Genomic DNA, 27994 nt, shown 5'->3' on the forward strand with positions numbered 1-27994 from the left:
GAAGATGAATACTTCAGGCTTAATTAACCATTGAAGACATTTTTTTTTAAGCCTAACTACCATCTGATTCTATTATTTCTGTGCCTAAAAATCGTTTCATTTAGAAGCCTTGACCAATTACAGTATTTTTAGATGATTAAACTGATTTTATATCGGTCGAAGGGAGTTTATTATAATTTAATCTTAAATGAAAGGACGAGAAGAAAACTCATCACGTTAATATTTTTTCCTGAAATTTTGGAGCTTGAAAACTTCGAAAAATAACGTTTTTAGCGGCATCAAAAAACGTTGAACCCACCGAAGCACAGCAAGGGGTTTACTCCGTGGCGCCATCTGGCATACAAAACTGTAACACCCCGCAAAATTTTTCAAAAATTCAAAGTAATCTCAACAGATTATTAAGAACAAAGCACAAAAGGAGAGCGCAATTGAGAAAAATTAATCATTTTTTTAATTCAGATATTCATTTATAGATTTACATCTCGCAGTTTTTGCCTTCTTTTGGCTTTATACAGCGACAAACGTTGAAAGTAGAAGAAAATAAATTACAAAAAATGTTGTTATTATTATTTTTTAAATTAATAATTTGTTTAAAAAACTTTTTAAAGCACTTCACGTGAAACGTTTTCGAATAAAGTTGTCTTGTGATCGGCCGGATTGGGAGCTGCTTCGTAAGAACAGATGGCAACCTCCTGTCTTTGAGCCTGAAAAATAGAAGGAAAAACATCAAAAAATTCAGTTAAAATTTTTATAAATTTAAGGGGGGGGGGAAAAAAATAGAATTTTTCTGCCAGAAAATTGCATTTTTCTTATAAAATACTTTTATTGATATTTTGGACGTTAAATATCATTTTTTCTCCACAATTTAGTTTTATTAAGTTATAAAACGCAAAATTTCATTTATACGTTTGTTTTTTACTCTAACTTCTTGTACTTTTTTAGATTTTTGAAAATTTTTTCGATGGCGCGCACGGTGTATGCGACGCAACGCGAAATTGTATTTATAAAATATATCGCATCTCGCTTCGCTGAAGTGTAAAATTATGATCAAATTAGTGATGAAATGTATTTAAATGATTCGTTTGTCAAAAAAAAAAAAAAAACCAATTTAATAGAATTTTGTTTTGGCTGCGAGATGGAGAAGCGAAGCAACGCGCCGCGCCGCGCCGCGCGATCATTCGAATAACAATGCGATCTATTGGGGATTTTATTGGTAATTTAATGTTTTTTTTTAAAATAAGAAGTAAGTAAGTATAGTCTTATATTCGCTAAAATTATATTAAAAAGAAATTCTCATTTATACATTTCTTGAAATATTGGTAGGGGCTAACCATTAACCTCGCGCGTATGGTCGCGCATGATGGCGTGGCTTTGCGTCACGTGTGGCGATAATATATATATATATTTTTTTCTTTTTTCTAGTTAAAGCAGATGCTAATTGTTATCTGTTTGCTTATTCTAACGCAAATTTAAATTATATTCATATGTTTTAATGTTAATACACCAAGATAAATTATCGGGGCAGAAGCATGTTATGTGGCACGATGCGAAGCGTCGACGCGCGCAGACACCCGAACATTCATATTTTCACTAGCAGTTATCTATAAAAGAAAATGTTCCTAGTGTTATTTTGTTTCTAAGAATTATAAGAATCATTTTCGAGTTTATTAAACCTAGTTGGAATAGTATAAACTGAGGAAGTGTGTTACGCGAAACGTCGCATCGCCTCGTCGCAGCGCTACCATGCGCGGACATGCAAATGAGTTCAAGTAGTAATGAAATATCAGTTTTTTGCATAAAATAACATGATAAGAGGCCAGAAATATCATTAAAACATCAGATTTTAGGCCAAATAATCACGAAAACGTAATAAAATAACAAATTCGGCACATAAAAGTATGTAGCATACCTCAAAATCTGCCTGAATATTGAGTTTTTTCCTCACTGACAGCAACATTAAACTTTCTAGTTCATGCAGGAAGAATTTTATATTCAAATTCATGTTGTAAAGCACAACTCAACGAATGAAGCATTACTTTTGTATACAAATCAGATGTTAAGATCCTTAATGCGTGTCCAAAAAAAAAATATTTAAGGACTCATACAACAAATTTTGCACAAAAAATAGTGCTGCAAACAATTTTATGTTGGGAAGTTTACTTTACACACAAGATAACAGCTTAAACCTTTTAATTTGAGTCAAATTAGCTTATTTTCAATGCCATGTGCCTGAGAAGGCAAAGTTTCTGGTTTGTAAGGAAAGTATGCAACTAATTCAAGTTTCCAATGAAAAAAGAGTGGTGTATATCACTGGTTCTTAACCTTTCTATACTCGCGGCCCACCAAATATTTCATAATTTTTTGTGACCCCCATATTTTTAATAATAATTTATATTTGTTAAATTATCTATAATAATTTGATTTTTTTATTATTGCTTTATTTTTTTATATAGTAAATGCAAATCATAAGGAAATAATAAAGTTATCTATTTCAATAACATTCAAACTTCACAATTAAACATGAAAACTCATTAATTTTTAACAAAAAATAAGAAACATGTCGATAAATCGATCCAAAATCGATGCTAAAACTAAAACACCCACAACTTGTGGTAAAGATTTTGCGTATCTTTTGCAAAAATATTTAAATTTTCAAAGCCTACTACTAGGCCTACTATTTTTCCTAATTATTTTTAAAATTCCAGGCATTAATAGTTTCTTAGAATTGCTTTGAAATAAAAGAAGTAAATACTACAATGTAAGTAGCATATTTGCATTTATTTTTTCTGTACTAACAAAGTTGTATGTAGGAAAAAATAAATAAAGTTCTCCTATTTAGTTTTTTTTATCTTTCTTATTTCACTTTTCAATACGATATTCAGTTATACATCAATTTCCTTTATTATATTCTGAAGGAAATTTTGCATGATTTGGCAACCCCCTGGCAAACTTCTTAAGAATCACTGGTGTATATGACAAAATTTTACAATAAACTCTGTGACAAAAGCAATTTTATTCATAAAAAAACTAGTTTAAGTGCTTTAATTTTTGATTGACATATAAAGTTTAATCTAGTTGCTTCCTTGAATACTTTAAACTTTTATAGTGTGAAGTTTTAAGTCAAACTTTTCAAGTTTACATTAAAGGAAAGAAGTCAATTTTCTATCCAAAATCTGCCTAAAACTGTATACAATTTCGTTTACGGCACAGCAAATTAATAAACTTTCATTTAAACGTCAAAAACTTTCTTAATTAAATTTAACAAGATGCTCATTTTCCACTATTATTAAGATAATTTTTAATTACACTTGTTAAACTTTTGAGTGAGTTTTTCTTCTTAATTCTTTCAAAAAAAGATGAAGCAAAAAAATTAATTTCCGGTATTTAAATGTTGCAATCGAAAAGTTTAGTTTCATTCTCATTTTATGAAAGTTTTGAGTAATTTTTAAGTGTCTGAAGATGAGGAAAACTTTGTTTGGAAGTACAGTTTATATTAAGACGTTCTCAACTTAAATGTGGATATTAGGAAATTTCTATTTTTTTTTTTTTTTTTAATATTTGAATAACATTACATTCTTCAATTATCCTCACAATTAACTTTATGTGGACTAACAGAATAAGTGTTAGTGTGAACAAAAGCAAATTTAAAGCTGCATTAACCGATTTTAAAATATATATTCGAGTAGTTAAGCTTTTAACTCTAAAACCGAGCATACTCGAGAAATATTTACCTTCTAAACGGTTTTCTAATGTTTACGGCACCAAAAATCCCGAAAAGCTTTAACTTTCCTCGTCACAAAAATGGCCAAAACCTTACATAATAGTGGGAAATGTTGTATTTTTGTACAAATAAAAGCATTCTTTGAGTCATTTTAATTTAAAATACCCAAAATTTCACATATATTTTAAAGATAAATGTGTGCTTTCACGACACAAGCTATACATCAATCAGTTCCTGTCTGTCAATAATATTTTTGAGTTAAACTTAAATGGACTCAAGGGAATTTGATAGTTACTGATTGTATTTAACACCACTAAATAGTTAGAGGGCACTACTGCTAGGAAACTAACATTATAAATGAGTGAAACAGCAATTCAAGCTAAACAACTGTTCATATATTTTCAAATTCTTTTTAATTTTTAAAATTAATAATCACTGATATCAGTAGATTTGAAAACTTTATATGTCTATAGATTCTTTCCAAATTAAGGAACTGTGAATATTCACAAATAGTAATCAAACTACTGGATTCGAGAACTAAAAATGCTAGTTATATAATTAAAAACCAAATTATTTACTGAAAACCTGTGCACATGATTACTTCACAGTGTTACAAACATTAACGAAACAGATAAGGTAAGTTTTCATATTTACGAGCAGTTCCGCAATGGTATTCTGCCCGAGTTCGGTTCCGGAATATCGGCTTTCGTCCGCGATAAATTAATTGGAATTGAAAGGAATCCCAGTTTAAGTCAATTGTAACTATTATCTTAACAAATACACAGTTTACTTCTAGAAAATCCCAGATCTTCTATAACGTTTACAAGAACCTTTTAGGGTGTTTACCCGATTGAGAACTATGTCTCTCTCTCTTCGGTTAACTGTGCAATGTCAATGTTAGCTAATTTATTTATTTTCTAAGAAAAAAGTTTGCGAGACAATAAAAACATCTTATGTAAATCTTTGTTTTTCCTCGCCAAGCTTGTTTGGAAATTTTGTTAATTATTATTTGAACCGTTTTTATTTTTTCTGAGCAAATGAAACAAACCAAAGTAAATGTATACCATTGTGTTGTTTTATAGACAAGATAATTCACCGTCTCCAAACTTTGAGTTTAATTTTTGATTTTCTACTAGTCAAGCTTGTATCTGCTGCATAAAATTGCCATCAAAAATGCAATTTTTTGTAAAAATAGGATAGGATATATAAAAAATAAAAGATTACAAACAAAATAACGGCTTAATTTTTTACTTCTGTCGAGAGATTTTAACTTACTTCCAATGCCAAGTGCCTAAGAAAGTAAAGTTTCTAGTTCCTATGAGAAAGTATGTAACTAATTCAACTTTCCTGTGTAAAAAGAGTTCTTTGGTGTACATGAATAAATTTTATACTGAAAACTTTGACAAAAGCAATGTCATTCATAAAAAACTAGCTTAAAATGGTTTAAACTTTCTATATCAATCAAAAATTAATCTTGTTGCTTCACCCAAGTACTTCAAAACTCAACATGACAAAAATTTAAGTCAAAGTTTTCAAGATTACATAAAAAAGAATTGAAGTAAAAAGTCAATTTTCTATCCAAAAATCTGTGTAAAACAGTAAGCAATTTCATTTATAATGCAGCAAGTCAAACTTTAAGTTATTCTCATTATCAACTTCATGTCATTGAACTTTACAAGTTCAACTCACAGATAGCTTCAATTTGAACCTCAATTACCAATATAAAGAATTGCAATATAAGGTAACATTCGTAAGATGGATAACTTCTTGTTCTCGGATAGTTCTGTTGTGGACCCACCATAAAAATTTATCCAACTTTATCGGTCACAAATTAAACAAATTGTTATATTTTGATTATACAGGGTGTATCAGTACAGTGGTTACAAACTTTCAAGAGAAATAGAGTACACTTAGATGATGGGAAATCACATAGCAATGCATGGTCGGAAACGCTTTCCTGGCGCAGTAGTGACGACACAAAACACAAGAAAGGACACAAACAGGGTGAGAAAACATGTTTATTATTCTTAATGTGTACAGCAAAAATCTGGGACGTCTTTGGCCAGTGTAGCGCGTCGCTACCGGCACCGGGAAAGCGTTTCCGACCATGCACTGCTATGTGATTTCCCATCGTCTAAGTGTACTCTTTCTCCCGAAAGTTTGTAACCGCTGTACTGATACACCCTGTATATGTGTTTAGTTAGATCTAGTAGGAATGATTTACTTGCCATAGGGTATGAACAAGTAAAAAAGAGCAATAGTTTTCAATTGAGACAATTCCTGTATCTATGTTAGGCTCAAAGACCGAAATTGCTCATTGAACGATAAAAATGACCACAACGCATTGTGGCTAATTCAAAATGGCCACAAAATGAATTCATGTCGTGGCATTTGTAAAAACAGCCACAATGCATTGAGGTCATTTTCAGTTAGCCACAAAGTGAAATTCGTGTTGTAGCTTTCATGATATCTGACCACGATGCATTCTGTTTAGGTTACTCAGACAGGTTGAAATTAGTTTGAATGTTTTAGTTAGGGTGTCTGATGTTGATCGGGGATGTATAGCTCCCAGAAATGTTTTAGCTGTTGTGAGCATTAATCAATCAGGTCTCTATCAATTAAGAAACAAGGGTCTTCTTGATCAACTTTATGCTCATAATGAATTTACAATTTCTGAGAGTAACTTTATTAACATTCAGGACGTACCCTCAACTTCACTCTTTGATCAGCATCAACGTTAACATCTAGAAGTAAGCAAGGGTTTATAATGTGTCACTGTAAAAAACACTATATTGATAAAAAAATGCAAATGCCACTTAAAGAACATAAAGTGCAACTCAAAATGTCACGGTAATAGTTCTTGTAAAAACAAATAACTCTGAAACATTCTTGATTCTCATAAAAAAGACTGATTTATTAATAAAAGTTTCTGACAAAGTAATTATTTTTAGTAAATTAGTTGTTAGAAAACGTTGACATATCGAGCACCACAACAGATTTTCACAAATGATTACATGTTGTTGAAAGTAACTAAGCAACCTAACCTAACCTAACCTAACCGAACACGTGGTCAGATATCAAGAAAGCCACGACACTAATTTCACTTTGTGGTCGTTTTTTTCGCTCGATGAGCAATTTCAGTCTTTGAGCCTAACATGTACATTTAAATAATGGCAAAAGAAGCTTCCATTTACGAAAAAATATCAAACAAAACAATAGCGTGTGAATCAAAAACTATATTCAATGAAATATGACAGAACAATAGTACATTTTTAGAAAAGGGTATACATCAATTCCAAGAGGGGGGAAAAAATTCACTGCAGGTGGTTTCGGAATGCATTCTTATCAGCTTCCAATGATAATGTTGGCTGAATTACATAACTGATTAATGAAACTTATAACTTAACAAGCAATTAATTATTGTGACATGTCACAATGCCGGGCTGAAATTTTTAATCATTTTTTAATTTAAAATATATACTCTCCGCCTCAAATTGGTAGTGGCTTGCCCCTGTGCTGTACATCATACTTTTCTGTTAGATAACTGGTATGAATCTATCATTAACTTCTTTCAGGAGAAAATTTTTGAATTGAAATAATGCAACTTCCAGTTTGCACCAGAAGTTTGTATATAGTTAATCAGGTCCTCCTATCCCTAATCTTTCCATATCTGGTCTTGGCTTTCATCTAACTCTGTTCTCAAGATTAAGGAAGGACAGACAACAGTGGGAATTTATATATCTACAATTTTTTCAAATTGCATTCCAAAAAGTAATCCAAAAAACTTGGCAGAGTTTCAATCTTTGATCTATTGTAATTAAACTAAAAAAGTTTTTAACTGATTCAAACACAATAGAACAAATATTCATTTGAAGTAAAACAAAATTACAGGATCATGTAATCTTGAAGATGCTAAAGACTTACTTTACAACAAAAGTACTTGAAATAAATCTTTAACTAGTTCATAAAGGAATTAAGCATAAAATGCATTGTTTTCTTCTTGAAATTTATCTATCTGTGGCATACATGCAAACAGTGCCAAGGGCAACAAGATCGAGCATTTTAAATAAATCTGGTTCTTTTCTAATAGTTAAAAAAAAAAAAAAAAATCACCAATATAAAACTGATATATTATTCATTCACTCTATTTATCAGTTACAAAATTTGATAGTAAATATTGTCCTGGCCATTTTAAGTTTATACTTAGACAATACTTTATAAGTCTTCTCACTTCATCCCTTTCATGCACTATCAGGAAATAACAGTCATGCAGTGGGGTTGACCTTTCTTTAGAGACTTTTCACCTCGATATGGAAAACAAATATTTTAATGTTTTAATTATTGAGGCAGAGGAGAAGCCTCTAAAGATTGTCGACTCCACCACACGACTGTTATTTCCTGATGGAGAATGAAAGGGATGAAGTCAGAAGACTTTTTAAAGTATTGTCTATTTGAGAAGTTTTGTAAATTTTCTAAGTAACTGATTAAGTTAAAAAAATCAGAATAAAGCAAAATTCTCAAAATAACCTGACAATACTTGAATTAAATACTAACAGTATATATATAGAATGTCCTAAAAATATGTATATACACTTTAAATTAGAAAATTAAAGTAAATATTATTATATAAATTGAAGTCTAAATCACAGTTATTAAATATTAAGTAAAGAAGGAAGTTATTAAAAATCAAAGTATCTATTCACTTTTTTTTTTAGGGGCAAACCCGTATAAAATTGGAAAAGCTTTTGTAGATATATTATTATTTCAAGTTTAAGAATCCAAAACAGGACACACATTAAGAATTTGAATAATTTTGTACAAATAAGTAAAGCATTTTAAAATTTATTCTATAATTATTTCAATTTTCAATGCTAAATATGAATGTGAAGATAAGTTCCCAGAATTAAAGATTTTCATTCAATAATCATAAACCATAGATCAGTTATAATTAATTATAGTACATGAAATTTTATATTAAAAGATAAGGTTAACTAATAACATGCTTTCATAGGCTTGAAACAGTTAAGGATTTGATTCTGTTCTACTCTTTCAAATGTTTCCGAATTATTTAATTTCGAATTAATTCAGATGATTAAAACTCTTATAAATGACAAAATTTCCTACTTTTTTATACATAATTCAATTAATTATAATCTTGGAATCGTGTAGCAGCATCTGAGTAATTATTTGAATTTTAGGTTGTTTCACATTTTACATGTTAGTATGAATCACTTCACAAGTTTAAGTTTCTCAGTAATTATTATTAACTAACTGAAGCACTTACCTCTGAAAATTCTCCCCGTAAACCTATGTAATATATTCTTGTTTTGTCACTTCCAAAATTTTTTGGAAAATGTATGGAAAGATAATACATACTAGAAAATTTTACTATCCTGTCAAATAAAAAATAATTTTATTAATTGTTATTTGTTTTATTTACTAAATATGTTAAATTCTACTCAATTAAACAGCTAGTTTCTAATTTGTATAAAATGTATACTTTGATATACTGAATTTTAAAAATTTCTTTCGGTGGCTCGGAGCCTTTTAAGTTAGCGGCACTTTCTTAATTTCAAATTTTTGACAGTATACCGGTACTGATTTTGCAGCAAACGTATTCTTGTATGTACCAGTGATCAAATGAAAGTTTGAGTGTACTTGGTGAAGCTGCAAGCCAGATGCGTATGGAACAACTGTATGCCCCAAGAAATGCTTAAATACTTATACTATGATCTACAATATATACTTGAGAGAAAACATTTGAGACCCCTTACAAATAAACTTTTCATTTGATTGCCCTATTTAAACAAGATGCCATCCCAATGATTTACATAAAAGTAAGTAAGTACAGTGATGCCTCGTACTTCAAACAATTCTAGCTTTGAACATTCCAGAATTTGAACACTAAATTCGACAGAAATTCAATCTCAAGTTCATCCCATGTTCAAACTACACATGCATGTGCATTCAAATAGTCTCTCTCTCGCCGTGAAAGCATCTCTTGTATTATGTTCATATATTTTCAATACATTTTGCTTTATTTTTTTGCTTTTATTATATATTAATATATTACCCCTACCTATTAACTATGGCATCCAAGAAGAACGTGGAAGCAATGAAACCTAAGAGTAAGGTTGTTAGTTTTCATTTTATTTTACAGTATTTATGGATTTTATTTATTGATTTCATGTTTTAATTTACAGTCAAACCTTTGTTTTCAAACATAATTTGTTCCTAAAAGATGTTCTAAAACCAAAACAAATTTTCCTATAAAAACAATAATCTGTTCCTAATTCCAAAAATAAAAGTTTTTTTTAAAAATTTTTCTTTTTAGCTTTATTTCATGCATAAAAATGCTACAAATGCAATGTAATATTATATATAATATAATACTGTATTATATATAATAAATTTTTATTTAATTTGACTTAAACACTTTTAAACACGAATTCTTGTTGTCATTTATATTATGCAAATTTCAATTAACAGCATTTTCATTAATTTATATGATTTAAATTCTACTGTGGCACATTCTGAAAAACGGAAGTAGTATCTTTCCCAAATGCTCGTCGAAATCTAATTTAAACATCATAGATCATTCGTGTCGTGATATCTAATGATGCCAGGCAATCTTGGCACCTCTGAATCGGTAATCCTGTTGTTAATTGGTCAAGCTATAGATTTTCTTTAACATAGGAAGGATAGGGAGTCGACCATCTGTGACTGGCTCTTGTCGAATAGCTTGCTCGGCAATGGGTGCAATTACTAGTTTGAAATTCTGTTCATAAACTGATTTGTTTGAAAAATGAGATGTTCAAAAACAGAGGCTTGACTATATTATTTAGGGCATTTAATTATGTAATTTTTACTTTAAATTATGTATGTTTGCTTGTTTAAGTTTTTAAAAATGCATATTGTTTAGGGTCTAGAAATAGATTAATTCACTTTCCCATTATTTCTAATGGGGAAAATTGATTTGGAGTTCAAACTGCCCCCTTGAATGAATTAAATTCATGGAAGCATCACCATAATATAAAAAAAAGTAGACAAACAATAAGCATTTAAGTTTTTGAAATTTTGTAGCATTCTCAAAGTATTCATGCCACACAGTGGTTGAGAATAGCAAATTTCTTCTACAAATCCACACTTTATAATACCACGTAATAACTCTGGATGCATACGGGAAGTAATTTGAAAATATGTTCTATATTAAAGAATATTTGAATATTTAACAAATACATAAACATAAAAAATTAAATTGCAACTAAAACTAAAAAATGTTCATATCTAAACTTAAAAACTACCTGAACAAGTGAATAACAATATGTAAAAAATGATATCAAAAATTCAATTATGAAAAACTTCTATTCCTTTCCTTGTAAATTTTATTTATTTATAACACTGTACTTTAAATATTAATACTATTATTAATCAAATAAATAAATAAATAATGATTTACTTTGTTGAATATTCTAACGTTCCGGTGGGATCATGATATAATTCAAATTCTTGATCCGGAGTGGCACCGACGTCATCAAACGACAGGTGAGGCCTATTTTTGAATCTAGAATAATATATAATGTTTATATAAATTTTATAAACGTTCTAAATTCCTAATGGAAGTAATGATTATAAACGTTAAATTTTAAGAATCAATAACAAGTGTACAAAACTTCACAAAAAACATTTGTTTGCAAATTTCATCACATGCAAATTTATGAATATTTTTAAAAATTATGTTCAATACTGAAAACTTTGACATTATCTTAACTTTATTCTTAAATTTCTATTAAAAAAAAATATATATATACAAATCCTTTGAGAAAGCAAATAATGCATTTAATATATAATTTTCTTAAAATTATGTCTATAGTAGCAACCAAAATAATGTCACGCTTATGCAACATTGCCTAAAGAATACATCTGTATTATGGCAGCAAGATTTAGATATGTTTTGCCATACTGTAAACAAATAAATAAATTACAACAGAGAGATTAGAATTAGAAATACTGCGAGATTTAGACACTGACCTAGAGTTAAATTTCATACATGACAATCGACGATGACAACAGAACAAGAATGAAATGGCAATGTATCATCTAACACTACACTTTTCAACTGAAGTACTGCCAGACGTCGATCCGACATTATTTATGAGAGAAATACCATATTTACTCACATATAGGACAAGGTGTGACTTTAGGTGCGACAAATAAATTTAGAATTGTATTAATAATCATAAATAAAATATATAAAATGCACATATTAAGGCAAACATGGTTGTTTGCTTTAATAGGTGATGAATGGAAAACAAAACCAAAACACTATAATGAGCATGACCGAAAAAGTTTATTTTTAATTTATTCAGAATATGCTAATATTCATTAAAAATCATTAAAATAACAATTTAACTGTTTAATATGAAATAACTACATTTATAATAATAGCTGAGTGACCTGTATTTCATTAATGATTCTATAAATAATGAGGAACTATTTCTGCGGACAAATGAGATGAAATGTGGTTTTAATTGATGGACGTAGGATTAAACCAATAAACAAAGGAGATGTGTCTTAATTTATTTACAGTACATGTCAACTTACAATAAATAGACTGTAGACCTATAATGGCAGCACGAACTATATATGGTTCACAGAAATTATTGCAAAAATGCTTTGGGTTTTAGACCAAATCATCACAGATCTTAAAAAAAATAAAATAATTTTATTTGGAACTGGGGTACAAGGACTGGCATCAGTACAATGCATGTAGTAAGAATGAACTCAAGAGGGAGACAAAGACTATGTGGGAGATGCACTGAACTGTTGCCAGGATGACCACAATGCAAAGAATCCTTTGCTCACATGTATAGGATGACCTAGGTCAGGGATGGCAAACCTTTTTGAGTCCGCGTGCCATACGGTAAGCATACTTAGCTTTAAAGATGTTAATGCGTGCCAAAGTCTTAGACTTCAAATAATGATATTTAAAGAAATTAAACGAATACGCTTTAATTTGAATAAATGTAAAAAATCTGATTGAAAAAAAGGATGATCGAGTGATAAAACAGAAAGGATGATTGAAAAGGACAGAAATCATATGATACACTACGTACCAGATAATTTCTCTTACGTGCCACTTTGGACACGTGTGCCATAGGTTCGCCACCCCTGACCTAGGTTTTTGAAGCAGTGAAAAATGAATGAAAACTTTGTATTATACGTGAGTAAATATATCTCTAAACAAGACACTTGTATTAATTCCCATGTAAAAGAATATTCAAAATAATTTAAAATGTCAAAAATATATCTTAACAATAATCACAAGATGAGGCTTTTTGTATTAAATAAAGTGGTTCTCAAATCAAACTAGTACCTTGTTGAGGTTGGTCAATACTTAATAAAAATCTTAATAAATCAGACAAATGCAAACATCTGTGACCAAAGTGGCTTTTGAATTCGAAACCTGATAAATTAGAAGTAAAGCTTTTGCAAACTCCACTATTGGATTAACAAAATTGAGAAACAATCCAGTCTTAACATTCATGAAAATTCTACTTTGAGCTTCCAGAGCAGACAAAGCCAATATACAGGGGCCACATACAAATATAAACAGTTCTTAAGAAGAAAAATGGTTAAAACTTATGTTTCTTTTTTTAATTTGAATCCCAGTAGAGCTGTGGTTCTCAATCTGTGCTCCGTGAAGCCACTTCGAGTGTTCCGCAAAAAATCAAATATACAATTAAAAATTGTTGCAAAAGAAATATCAATACAATGTAAAAATAATTTTTGTATGGGATACATTCCCATCAGCAAATGCCAATGTCTCATCTACTAGACAGTGTTCTTGATTTCAAAAAGGTTTGCCACCCTGCTTTAAAGCTGATGTATTGTAAGTGTTCCACAGGGAAAAAAATGTCAAAGTTTAGTGTTCCCCGACTTCAAAAACATTGAGAACCACTGCAGTAGAGGATACTTAATAATTTGATATGTCTTCTGTCAGTATTTTCTTAAAATTAAATGCATTCATATACTTAACATTTCCTTTTAATAACCGTTCGTCTTTGGGAACTCGTGTACAAATATAATCTTTGTTAGTCCTAAAGTACTTGGAAACACAAAATTTATCAACAGTCCTCCAATAAAGTAGGCTTTTCTGTGAATCAAGACTAATGTTTTTATTATTATTTACCGACAGAGATATCCAAAAGAACTTTTACTCTTGCTATAAACCTTTCAGAAGCACTATATATTAATTTTATAATATTTATACTTAAACTAAACAAGAACTGGTTTTTGTGTTTATTTAACACCTATAAAACTGGCTACAGAATACAATTATACTATTAAAAACATTTTTCTCCCCACAGCCGATACTTGATATTCCGAGCAAAAAGGAAGTAGAAATGTCGTCGCAATTTAGCTTGCTTGTATGAAATATTCTACATTGTGTACGAGCATGCATCGTAAGATTTACAAATATATAGTTTAACTTAATTTAAATAAGAAAAATTTAACTCACAGCCTCATTTTGGAAGGGTGGCTTCCGTTTTCTCCTCCGATTACTATAATACCTTTTAACTTTACATTTCCGGTGAAACTGTAGTTGAAAGAAAGGAATAAATTAGAAAGTTTATTAAATATTTTATGTTAAAATCATTCAAACAAATTAACTTTCTCATATCTTAAAATTAATACAAGATAAATCTATTTTAATTTTCAAAAAACCAGTATATTTGTGATACAGAATACAAGTTTTATAATTTTAAATCTATTTTAAAGAACTTAAATTGGGCCAGAAAACAAATCTTATTCAAAAATAATTTTGAATTAACCAATGCTTTATGTTAACAATTTCCCATTTGGCATCGAGATGACTTTGTCAAACAATTGATGTCAAAAGTTATTTGCAGAAATTGCATACAAATATATATATATATAATTAGTGAAATTCACACAATTGATGTCTTTTTATCGGTCATTCTTTTCAACGCCAACCTCAAATACGCTCCCCTAAAAGTAGCAGCATCCAAACTAGTTTAGTTGTTGCTTCCTACTTCAGTTGTGCTTCTTATTGTCTGTCAAATAACTTGATCCTCTTCCACCCACACAACTTTAAAACTAAACAGCATAAAAAGCATCACAGTTACTCATTGGACAAAACAGAAAATGTGCACATCAAACTGAAAATACCTAGACTATGCAAATGGCCACAAGGTAAAGGAATAAAATTTAATAGTTGTTCTCATTCAGCCTTTTCTTGTTTTTATTGAGCACTTAACATATATCACTGATTTGCATATGACACACAAGGAGTTGCCACATCAATTCAGCATCTTTCACAATAATGCATTGCTAGTGATTTTGGGCTATTGCATTTTTACGGTAGCCTACTTACTAAGCCTATGCAAATTCCCAGCAATGCATGTGATCCACATTCGTGTTTTTCAGGTTACGTCCCCAATCATCTACAGACCAGTCAGAGCAACTATCAAAAATTCACAAGGTTCCATTCTAGATTCAAATTTGGATCTCTCGGAACAATCTGTCATTTCAGTTAAAAATTCACCCCATTACATTATCATAAATGGTTCTTTCAAAGTAGAACATCCCATACCCTTAACATATCAATTTTGCAATAACTAGTATCAAGAGTTCCAGAATTAAACATTGTAAACCTCCAAAAACTTGCATCTCTCTAAGATAATTTTCAGTTAACTTTCCAAGGCAACAAGCACCACAAAACATGAGTATTTGCCATTTTGAGTTGAGGCTTCTTAAACTTTATTATTGTAATTCTTTTTACCTCTTTGTCCTTACTTTTTACATTTCTGTATATATATTGTCTACTTTATTATTGTAATATTTTACTTTCTTCCATACTGGAAATAGAAAATTATCATATATATGACATTCAAAGAGATGAACTAACTAATTTCACTAAAGATGACAAAGTATACACCACTATGTATAAATAATAATAAACTTTACTCAGTTTCCAGTGTTAATTTCATATACCTTTTTAATTATACTAAAAAATATATACGACTTACTGTTTTGATGATGATAAAATTAACATCTTTAGCATTTTTTAATAGGATTTCAAAGCTGACAAGTTCTAAAAATGCTTCACATGCATGAGAATTTGAGTTGGTGTTTTTGTTCTCCACGTATGAGGAGAAAAAATACCAACCAGAGCTTTTATGGAAGACATGCCAGAAACTTAATTGCTACATATCTAATATAGAGGAAAGTAAAGGTTATAACTTCTGTCTTTTATTTTAAGCTTATAAAATTTATAAATATCCTTCACATAACAAGATAATCCAAAAATATTGTGATTTTGTCACCAAAAATAATAATAATAATAATAATAATAATAATAATTAAGTAAAATAATGTGACCCAATCTGAAATTTATCTGTTCTAATTGCATATTATAGAAAATATAACAATTTTATTTAAAATTTTAAACATAAAGAATACTCACGGAATGTTAAACAGCAATTCCTCATCAACGTCGCTGTCTACATACTAAAATAATAAAAATCAATATTTAGTATCTAACATATTTTACAAAAAACTATTATGTTGTTTATTCATTCATATTTTAATATATTTATAGTCTTTTGGTTTTGGATCCTAGTCTCATTCATGCAAATAATTCCCAAATGCCAATTCATCAATTAACTTTGGATTTTAATTTTCCATCAAATTATCAGAATCTCTCATAGAGTCACACGAGGAAGTCGGCGGTCAGATAAAGCCGTAAGAGAACGAGAGAAAGCTAAATACGACCGCACAAGAGAGCAAGTCTTCGAGCATTTCTCACGATGCCATTTTATAATTTAAAAAGAATTTTTAAACATTTATAAATACATTAATGATGTGATTTTGAAACTAGAATTTCAAGCTAAATATTTAATTCTGGAATAATGTCAAAATTCAAACAGAATTTTTGCTCGGGGCCCATACTGATCTATATAATGTTCCAATTTCGGAATAGACAGACCTAACTTGTATTCTTACAGAAAATTTGTATGCCAAGCAGAACTTGTATCACCTTTTATACAGTATAATGCAGCAATTTTCTCAATATTTTCTTCAAAGGTTTTGTACTTCTTTTATCAATGCTAAATATTTGCATGATTTCATAAGTTACTTTTTCTATGTTTATACCAGTGACTGTAACTAAAATATCCCTATAGTTCAAATGCAACAAAATTTAGTATGGTGACATTTCAGAGCACGTGGAAGAATTCCTGTAAAAAAATAGTACTAAAACTCACCACTGAACTTAGTACTTTTTGCACTGCTAGCAACAAACATTTTATTTGTATCAGACACTCATGCCATTCTAAAAGTGTAAAAGGTATATGCATTCTCAACCTAGTATAGTCGGCTAAGCAGCACAGAACGCTCGCAGATCCACGTCGAACCGCACAAAAAATTTCCGAGGTTCCGACTCGGAATCGAACAGAGTCCTCTCCGAGCAACGAGTGGTTATTTTTGCCGATTTGACGAGCAAGCATTTGAAATCTAATTAAAAACTCGTTTATAAAATATTTGTTTGCAGGAGGAAAAATTAATTTCGTAGGCATTAACTTTTAAAAAACAACACCGACAAGATTTTATTTCTGCAAAAGGCCAGTACTACTGTGCATGGAGTTGCAAAACACTCTGACATAAGCAAAGGAAACCAAAAGGAACCATACACTTAAGAGCAATCTTTGACAAAATATTCTCTCCTTAAGTTTTCTGCATTTATACCAAATAAAAATTAAGAAATAATCTCATGTCAGCAATATATATAGGAAACCGCCCAGCATTTTAACGAGAAAAACATTGAATTTTAAACACCGTTTAAGGATAATATTCAGATTTGTTTCGAACGGTTCATAAAAATTACGGCAACACTTCGGGGCAAGTTTTAGGAGTGCACACCTCTCAAATTATCATTCCCAAAGCTGTGGTTCCTTTTGATCTTTCAGTCTCAGTCCTTTGACGTAAATAAAATCTTGTCTTAACGAATGTAGAGTCACTGTTTAGCTAATATGCATGAAATAAGCTGCAAAAAACAAGAATAAATATATTAATTTGTAAAAAAACTCGGCATTCATTTGCCAAATAGTAATTACAGTTAATCCTTGTTTTTCGTACATTTATGTAAATTCGAGCACATTCTGAAATTCAAAACAATTTACTGTATATATTTTCAATGGTGGGAAAGTATCATTGCCAACCTTTTCTAGATCTAGTCTCTTCTCCCATGGTTTAAATATATATTTTCCCGAACCATCGACTTCTTCGTTTAAACATTGCACATGATCAATATCAATCTTATTAAATAAACTATATTCTATACCAAGCTGTGGAGAGCTGTCTGCACCAGAGTGTTCGCATCCAGCATGGTGTCGATGACCCGCCATTTTGCAAGTTACTTCGCCGCCCTCTGTCGTTCTGAAACGGCAGCTTAAATATTCTGTATTGTTAATTATACAAATTTTAAGAAATTTGTAAACTTTATTAAGTTTATTTTTATAATACTACTAATAATTATATTTATTTATTTTTGTGTTTGAGTAATTAAATTACGTATTATTTGATCATCGCTTCGGCTAGTTGGCCGCATGATATTAATCTAGTGAACCCCGATTAATATCATGGATACGATTTCGAATCCTCGGCTTCTTTGCAAATATTCTTTAATAAACTTTCGTTGGATAAAATGACGAAAATGTTCGTATAGTTCAATACACGGTGACAATTCCGCAAAAAATTGATTTAGTTCGTCTTCTGATGGGAGCATTTTTTTCCTTCGGGAATTCTCGTAGTTATCTCGTAGAATTCTTGCGCCTGACGTGATTCTTTCAAATAGGAGACACGCGATCACCTGACACAGTCAGGAAAAGTAACGCGCATCGGATCGAAAATTAAGGAAGGAGCAAAGGACTTCAAAAAAAATTTGTAGACATTTTAAGGCAGTTTATAAGAGACGGAAATTATTTTTTCAGGTCACCAGTCGCGCATTCTGTTCATTTGCATATGCGCACGCTTTTTCGCGTAAACTGCGAGCGTTTTGAGTAACTGGTTGATGGAAAAGTATGTAGTGTATCTGGTTTCGACTTTCAAGTATCTAACTCCGTTTTCAAGATTAAGGAAAGACTGAAGGATGGACGACAGTGGGAATTTATAGGTTTACAATTTTTTCAAATTGCAGTCCAACAAGTCAAAAGAGAGATACAAAATGGAGGCCGAGATAGGAAAAATCCAGTCTTTTCTGATACGTGAAGGGATAGAAGTTTTGATGGATACTTGCAAAGAGACGGTAAGTTAAGCCTTTTAAGCATATCTAGAAGTACACTGATAAAAAAAAACGCTCATGTGTTTGATGTGTTCCATTTAACGATCCTTTAATTTTTTGTAATATGGTAAACGCGTCGAAATCGATTCGTGGAAGAAGCGGGTAAAACAGATTTAAGAAAGGAAATTGTTGCAGATCACAATGGCAGGCAAACAGTGACTTAACTACAGGAAAGGCCTTTTTAAAAAATTGAAAGGCTGTCTTGTTAATAACACACGTAGCATTTCGATATATACGGATGCATTATAAACGATTGTTGCGTTACAAAGAATTCTTCAATAATTGAAAGTAACGATTGTTGTTAATACAGTAATTTCTTATTTAGAAGCGTGATGTTAATATGTGGATGTCGATTCCCTATAATTCTTGCTACTTTTGTTCAATCCAGGTGAAATTTTGGTTATATTCTTGTGCGTAACACAAAAATACGCGAAGGAAAATTTAGGCAACTTAATTTGCGGAGATATTAACTATTAGCTATATAAAAGAAAGGTTTTATCTATTTCGGCTCAGTAACGTCATTTGCCTAAAGTTGCATTTTAAAATATTTTGACAAATGCTGAAATTTTAAATTTACTTTATTCGATTTAAAAAATAGCCGCATAGTGTCGCTTCTACAATAAATTTTTTCAAACGTTCCATAGTGACCACGTGACGCTCTATTATCCAATCGGAACTAGCGATCTGTCTAAAATGTATTACAGCGCATCAGTTGTATAGCCTACTTAATTTGTACAAATTTTAGATGCTTTTCTTAAATTTCTTGGAATCTCTACTCTTCACAATTCTTCAATCTGTACTTTCTATTTTTACATGGAAAGTAGTCCGTCATTGCTTGACAGAAAAATTTCTAGTTAAATAGTTTTCTAATTATGGAATAATAGATCAAAGTCAATAATGACTATAAAAAAAAACTGCCCTGAAATAAGTCGGCCAGATGGCCGTAGCGGTTAAGGCCTCAGTCGTCTACTATGGTGGATCCGAGATCGTGATTTTTCGTGAACGAGTGCTGCTAGGCTTGCAATTGTTCTATAATACGATAAAGTATAGCGTCAATTCAAATTGTTTCGAATATGTTGGGTCCCGTCTTTCGCCACCCGTCTGTCCATTATTGGCCTGGCTGAACCCACGATAGGTCTACAAAAAAAATCTCGTAGTGTCCACAGGACGAAAAGAGTAAAAAAGCCGTAAAATAAGTGCCGCCCTTATGTAAACTTATTATTGTAGAAATAATAAGCATTATAAATAATTTTTACATTGTCGCCCTATATAAATCTGCCCAGACTAAAACTATATGGTATAGATCAGGGGTGGCGAACCTATGACGCGTACTCAAAGTGGCACGTAAAAAATCACGTGGCATGTAACGTATCGTAGGATTTCGATTCATCACTTGTCTTTTCAATCATTCTTTTTGTTTATCACCCGATTACCCTTTTATCAGCTAGCATTTTTACATTTATTCTAATTAAAGCAAATTCCTTTCATTTATTTAAATATGTTTACGTGTGTCAAGGTTTTAGACTTCGAATAAACATATTTAAAACTAATAAGTATGCATACATATGGCAGGCGTACTTAAAAAGGTTGGCCATCCCTGGCATAGAACATAATCTAGCACTGATCAATGCTTCGTGCATCCATGCATCTTCCCTTCTTAGCAAACGAATAACTACTGAATGATATATAGGAATTTGAATATTTAAATATTTATATCATTGATGTCAGCGTGTGAATTCTTCAAAAATAAATGATAAGTGTTCATTTACGTTTTTATATGTATATAAAAAAAAAAAGCACTTTGAATCTAAAAAGTTCACTATAATACATTTATTAGCTGGTTATTAAGCATTAACTGACAATACACGGATTAATAACTGAATATTTTCAAATTGATAGATGGAATCTTTGAGCAGCTCACAATGGAATTCCTGAAATTAAAATTTAATTTAATTAAATTCAAAATGTAAATACATTATCTTAATTTAATTTCTTACCAATGATCCGAAATTCTGAATACTTTTTTTTGTAAATCTTTAATTTCGGTATTATCACATAGGACCCTTGCCAGTGTTGTTTTGCGAATTTCTCGTAATTGTTCTGTAATACGAAACAATACATTGCCAGCAATCTCATTACAAATTAATAATTTGAATAACGTCATTAATCCTTAAAAATATTTAACAATACTCTGTTGTCTGTCTATCATTAGAAGAGACTTGGCTCTTACGTTGCTAACTATTAGTTGCTATAGAAACAGGCGAATTCATTTGTTTTTAGGTGGATGACTATAAAGTGGGATAGGCTTAAAAATATTGTTTTAGTGATACGAAAGCCTTATCATAGGAGACTGGCAGGGCTTTTTGGCTTGGTCTTAATATTTACAGACCCCAAAGGTATTTCTTACAAATTATTCATTCGAAGCGGCCGGATGGCCGAGCGGTCAAGGTTAGCAGCCGGGGGACCCGGGATCGAATCCGGACGGGTCGAAAAATCCCCAGGAATTTTTCGGGGAGTGGTCCGTCCGGATATGTCGGTCCCCGTCCCTCACCACCCGGCCGAACCCATAATGGGCTTGCTATAAGAGGCCGTCTTAGTGCCCACAGGGCGGAAAGAGTTACCAAAAAAAAAAAAAAAAAAATTATTCATTCATCGTTTTTCTTGTGAATTTAGTAAAAACCTTCAATATTGATTTTTAATTAATATACTGGAGATGTCTCAAATTCTGAAATGCCCTGATGATAACATATTGAACCAAATCTCTTCTGGATGCTGATAAAAAATTACTATTTTTGGTTGTTCTAAAAATATAAATAAGTAAAACCTGAGGTGAAGGATCCAATCTCGTTGCAGTGTTCAAAATAGAAACGATCACCAAATTTTAAGCGCTCGAATTGTTCCGCAATTATCGATGCAAAAACAGGACCAACAATACTCCCTTGAACGGGAGTCTCAGATGTACCACCGGTATATAAATCGATGTCGTGTACGCTCCTATATAAGAAAAGTAAATATTATGAAGGTAGATTTCACAAAATATCAGTGGAAACTTTAAACAAGGCTTACTTGTACAGTTTCTTGAGAATCTCAATAGTATTTGGATTGATAAATCTTCTCAAATCGCTAAATGTTTCAATTTTAACATTGAAAAAATGTTCGACGTAAGAGACGTAACCGGGTAGACCGTGATCTCTACCTCTTTGGATGTTAAAAGCCACGAGATCTAGTCCAGAATTATTGCCTCGTCTTTGGTACAGATGATTTCTGACGTCATCAACGAGCAATTCGTCAAAACACTGAGAAGGTTGTTGCGTGGCACCTTTCATCAGTCCATCCAGTTGTCCATTGTACAGTTCAAAAGGGTGAAAATAGTTGTCGCGTAAACTAATGCTCGATTTTTGGTTTTCGAAGTAGATCAAATCGAAGATGCCATCTATCAACGAGTGGCCAAATCTATAAGCGGCTGTGCTAAACTCGTTGAGTAACGAAGGATCAAATTCGGGATCGTAAACGGTGCATCCACTTTCGGCCACGTCTAAAGAGTAACGTTTCATGTAGTTGCTTCCGAGAATCGCAGGCAGAAATTCGTTCCACGTGATCATTTGCATCTCGGCAATAACTATTCTCCTATAATTTGATTTTTAAAAAATATATTAAAACTTGCAAATATGGTTGAAAAGTAATTTTCAATGTCACCTTGTCTCTTGAAATAATTTTTCATCCGACCATTTAGGATTATAACACGCTAATTGTTCCGCAATGCGATTATGTTCTCTGGCCCAAATTGTGTGCATGCTGGTCAATGCGGGATTTTGGTTTAATCGGACGTCCCCTATTCAAAAATTAGAAATATAAAATATACTAAATCTCGAGTACTAGCCTTAGATGCCTAATTTGATGGCATCTAAAAGTCTTCATTTTATAGTGCGAGTGGTTCCTATCTCTCATCTGTGCTAACTGATTTCAATGGACAAAATTTAGGCCCTATCACATAGCATATATCGAGCCCAATGTAAGGTGGTTTCATAGAAGAAATTACCTGCTCGAAAGCAGAAAAGATTTTCATTGGGTCTACTGCAACTATCCGAATTAGGATTGGTGGAGGCGGGTAATACGTCGCCACTACGAGGATGAAACCTCATTAGCAATTTGCCTAAAAAGACGTAATTGATCAGTTATAATTTTAATATTAAAAAATGCGTATAAATCGGTAGAATAAAATTCTTACCGTCGTTGTTATTGCTTCTTAAATTATTGTTCTCGTCAACTGCAGTCCCGTAAACTTGAGAAGCATCAACAAAAGCCGTTTGTTGGTTGGTTTGTTGGCGTGGTCCTCGAGAATTTGTAGAAAAATACTAAATTATTCAGTTTGCTGCGTTCGTATTTACTTTAAATAACCATAAGAGATGGCTTCAAGCAATTTTAAATTGTCTTCTTCGTGTTTATAAGAATCAATTTAACAAGCCAGTGAAGTAAAGATTAGCAGAAACAGATGTGTCTTCACTGATTTTCCCGCTTTGCATCAAAAATATCAAATAAAATTTCAGGCAATCACCACTAAATACTTCCTATATAAAGCTTAGTGTGATTACCATTTTTCCGGAGTTAGTTATCTACGAAAGTGATGCCATCTTCCATGATTATAATTCTTATTGTATATGATATAAAGTATTATTTATAAATACCAAATATGCAAGAACTGCATCTGGCTGATCGAACGAAATTTAAACACTTCCTATTAAATTTAGAGTAGAAATAATCACGAGGACTGATGAGGATGGGCAGACATTGTGGATGATCATTTTCGTTTGCTGGACAGCATTGAATCATTTCGTTGTCAACTGAAAAAACGAAATGTCATCCACGTCAACAATATACTTAAGGTGTATTTAATACTAATTGTTATTAATTACCCGTTCGACTAATCGGTGTTAAGGTGATGTCGTGATCTATAAATTGACCCCATATCATGACGATGTGGGTATTTCTGTCGGATGGTTCGTTATAAATTTGCTTGTGAACCTTCACAGATAATTCACGAGGAGAAGGGAGAGGACCATTTCTGCCAGTTCGAGGAAGAGAGATATCTGTCAAAAACAATAAAATCTTCAACCCTTCAAATAAATCCTTTCTACCCGCATATCGTCCTTCTTAGGGTATAAACGTAAAAGGAATTGCTAGCAAGAAAATATTTATCAAATGGTAATTTATATACAATAGCTTCGTGTTCTGATGCTGCTGTAGGTCATACGTATTGAAATTTATTTATTAATAAAATGTACTGACAATACACTAACTATGGTAAAGCCTCGCACAGTGTTGGTTAGAAGCAAAGATTGCTAAGATCAAGGTCAAATGAATAAACACAATCGAACCCACCCATCCAGCATCAACTATTTTCATCGTATATTATCGTCTTACGTCATTTGCATAATGACTTAAGACGATAATATACGATTATGATGATGAAGAGGGTTGTTGCGAGGTAAAATGTATCACTATCATCTTCGCCATCTTGGTAATCTATGTATTGGAATCGTTCATCTGTCACGTACTCGTATTACTTCATAAACCATTTAATTAATTATCGAATGATACACACGAAAGTAAAATTAACCTTTGGTTTATTTAAAAATTTAATATAATATGTGCTTATTTCTTTATTGTTATCAGTTATTTTCTTATTAACCGAGCTAAGTAGGTTTATTCGTATACGGACACGTGGGGATGCCTCCCGGGATGAGGACTTTCTATGGCAACTGGTCCCAATTCAGTTGTTAGGTCCAACGTGCCGCTCGCTCGGAGTTTTCCGGAAAAACCGGAAAACTCCACGTGGCCGGCATGTTGGACAGGCGCGAACCCGCGACCAATGTTTAGTGTTTTATCCAGTCGGCCACATCGAACTGTCTTTAGCAACAAAAGCATAAATATTAACATATCCTAAAACTTTAAGTTAAAAAATAATAGTTATACTTTTCTTTATGAATTGTTTTGTAACTAATTTTTAATTGATCTTACTATCCTCGTAATCCGGCGACAGGATTCTTCTTAAGCAAATAAATGCTTCGCCCCACTTGGGATTTTGCAAATTATTGCAGCTTCCATCAAACGTTCTGTACTTCGAATCAGTGCAATTATTGGCAATCTTCCGTCCGCAAAGATCTACAGAATCGATTTCGAGTTCGTGACCGATATCAATATTCTTCATGTCGTGAAGAATTTGATATTTGTTGAGATCCAACCTAAGAAAACACAATTCCTAGTTATGGCACGCGCCGTTTTTAATTAAATATTTAATTTTTTCATTCATAATTACTTGGCCGTTAATAATTTTGACATTTCTTCGTAACATTCGGCAACTTTTTCCATTTCTATCGATTTACGAAAGGTCATTGTAAACTTTTGATGATGCACTTCGGCGTAATCGCGACCGCTGTTCAAAATTCTTCCTAAAGATAATTATATTTAAGTTCAATTACATTTAAGTGCGTTTAATAAGATGAAAAATGTGTAAATATTACCTTGACTGATCCATCTTCTTTCTTTTTCTCTCATTTTCTGTATAAGATTATTGGCTTCGTCAAAGGCCTCGCGCAATAACGATGATGATACTTCCGTACGAGAATGTTGCGAGTGATGATGAGGTATCGTTAAACAATTGATGATGACGGTCAAAAATACTCCCAGAATTGCTATTTTACTAACAAGGATGCAAATTGAAACGTAACTTTCAACTAAATCGCATTAACTTCACAATGGCAATGAAATTAAAAGCAAGTAAATTCATTATAAAAAATTAAATTTTTAAAGTTTATTCACTATATATTTATAATTTTTAATTTGTACGCATATGTACAGTGAAAACTGCTTAGGCCACCACCCGCATTCGATGGGCACCTGTCAAAACGGGCAAAAATTTCTGGCACGGAATACTTTATACATAGTCAGTGTCGTCTTTAGGGGAGGGCCTACGGGGCCCGGGCCAGGGCCCCGAGGTCGTAGGGACCCCCCGAATCCGAAAGTAATAAAGTTACAAAGAAAACAAATAGGTTACTCGAAATGAAAAAAACATTAATAATACGATTGAAATTACTCCTCCAATACGTAGTGTGAAGTGTTGAGTACAGGATGAAAAACCTCACTGGCTAAAAAGAAAAAAGGTCAACAGATTTTCTGGGATATGTTAAAAGGGTGATAGCACGATATCCGTAACCGGTCTCGCCCGCGCTAGTTCCAGCGACCCCTAGGTCTGTATTCTAGTATTGATTCTGTTTCTTCATGGGGGCCCCCAACATTCTTCTGGCCCAGGGCCCCTTACGTTCTAAAGACGGCACTGCATAGAGTCTTCGTATAAATTACCCGTATTAAACGACCACCCGTGTAACGCGACCGCGGGCATCGATGTTTGGTCCGAAACAACATACAACTGTAATAAGCGACCACTTCCGCCAATATATCCGGTCTAAACTATTGTTCGAACCCATCCGAACAACGTTTCTCCCTCCTAATATAATAAATTAGTTTAAACTCTTGTTGGAACCCACCCACCCTTGAAATTAAGTGCAGGTATTAATGAATTAGTCTAGCAACAAAGGAAATTCATTTCAATTTGTTCGAAAAACAAAAGAAATGCGAAGCGCTGTCGTTAGAAGATCGTGTTAAAGTTATCAGAGAAAGTGAAAACGGTTATCAGAACGGCAATTGGAGAACTGTGGGAAAACGAAATTTATTTTACCGTAGGTCTACAGTATTTTCCTTGGGGGTATAAATTATTGTACAGGATACAATTAATCGGCTGATCTCATCGTTTGATAAATTTATTTTGAAGTTCATATACAGTACACGTGCGATAAACAGTTTCTGTATCAACCTATTTTATTTCCACGATATTTTAAGGAAAATAATGTCCAAGTAATTTTCGCAAGCAAAATATTCAAAAAACAATAAATGCATTAATGCAAAAATCAGTTTTACGGGCAACCTTCCTTTCTTGATTCGGCCGTTGTCATTGGACAATCTCGGAATATAATGAAATCGCATTATGAAAGAAATAATAAAATCGCTTTATTATTAATTAATAATTTTTCTTGTTGTACCTGTACTTAAGGAAATATTAAATATTAAAAAATACAGCATTTTAAAAGTTAGAATAAGGTTAAACTAACGAAAACCAAAACCAGCGCGTGGTATCTCTCCATTACTTTGGTGATGGAGAGATACCACGCGCTTGTATATCGATGACGTAATACGCGTAACTGAGGAGCGAACGAAAAGAATCGAGTTGAATTAAGTCGGAAAAAGAGAGTGCATTATAATGGAGAAAATGCGAGTATTGTATTGTATTAATCTTTAAAATATTAGTATTAAATCTGTCTTATAAAATCGCGACGATTCCTGTTAATCGAGTTATCCGATAAGAATAAAATACAATAGCAATATAGCTCTATCGTGGAAAAAATTCGCTTATTTTTGCCCACTTCGAGTTTTGCTTAGTGGAAATGGCTAAAAAGTGCGCAATATACGTACGGAAATGCGGTATTACAGCACCACCTGTATTGGACGACCACTTTTTGAAGGAACCGTGGGTGATCGCCATAGACAGGTTTTACTGTATATGCATTATAGTTAATGAAATTCTGTATAGAATTAAAACCCATTGAAGGATCCTTAACTTTATCTCGAACGTTGAAGTCTCTTCAGAAAAGCATTTAAGAAAGATCAACATAGAACGAGACTCGAACTTACCTCATTGTGTTACTGGATAACTGATTAAGTGTAACAACCGAACGGAAAATTTATTTAAGTATGAGTAATTTTAAATTCCCTCCCATTGTCTTCTGATTGGAAGTTATTGAATTCAACTCGGCACGCGTCTGCTCTCATCTGCAATGTTCAACACATAAACCCAT

At 32.0% G+C, this 27994-nt stretch overlaps 2 protein-coding genes across 3 annotated transcripts; both read right to left on the reverse strand.

The window, feature by feature from the left end:
* Positions 1 to 428: 428 nt before the first annotated feature.
* On the reverse strand, positions 429 to 18156 carry LOC136987610 (PITH domain-containing protein CG6153). Of its 2 annotated transcripts, none has more exons than XM_067285373.1 (6): positions 17965 to 18156; positions 16212 to 16255; positions 14244 to 14321; positions 11181 to 11285; positions 9006 to 9114; positions 429 to 704 (listed from the first exon to the last, which is right to left on the reverse strand). In XM_067285373.1, the coding sequence occupies exons 1-6, from the start codon at positions 18148 to 18150 to the stop codon at positions 603 to 605; spliced, it is 624 nt and encodes a 207-aa protein (XP_067141474.1). In that variant the 5' UTR covers positions 18151 to 18156; the 3' UTR covers positions 429 to 602. The 2 variants fall into 2 exon arrangements, with proteins under 2 accessions (XP_067141474.1, XP_067141475.1); XM_067285374.1 differs by having other exon boundaries at positions 18087 to 18149.
* Positions 18157 to 20955: 2799 nt separating this feature from the next.
* On the reverse strand, positions 20956 to 27963 carry LOC136987548 (peroxidase-like). The gene is made up of 13 exons (XM_067285292.1): positions 27831 to 27963; positions 25607 to 25785; positions 25402 to 25534; positions 25104 to 25327; positions 23999 to 24172; positions 23771 to 23926; positions 23314 to 23418; positions 23125 to 23238; positions 22782 to 22917; positions 22152 to 22712; positions 21910 to 22079; positions 21083 to 21185; positions 20956 to 21016 (listed from the first exon to the last, which is right to left on the reverse strand). Exons 1-13 carry the CDS (start codon positions 27833 to 27835, stop codon positions 20956 to 20958), a joined length of 2121 nt encoding a protein of 706 aa, XP_067141393.1. The 5' UTR covers positions 27836 to 27963.
* Positions 27964 to 27994: the final 31 nt, after the last annotated feature.

This window comes from Centruroides vittatus, unplaced genomic scaffold (genome assembly GCF_030686945.1).
Source record: "Centruroides vittatus isolate TY-2023 unplaced genomic scaffold, ASM3068694v2 scaffold_2520, whole genome shotgun sequence".
Taxonomy (NCBI): domain Eukaryota; kingdom Metazoa; phylum Arthropoda; class Arachnida; order Scorpiones; family Buthidae; genus Centruroides; species Centruroides vittatus.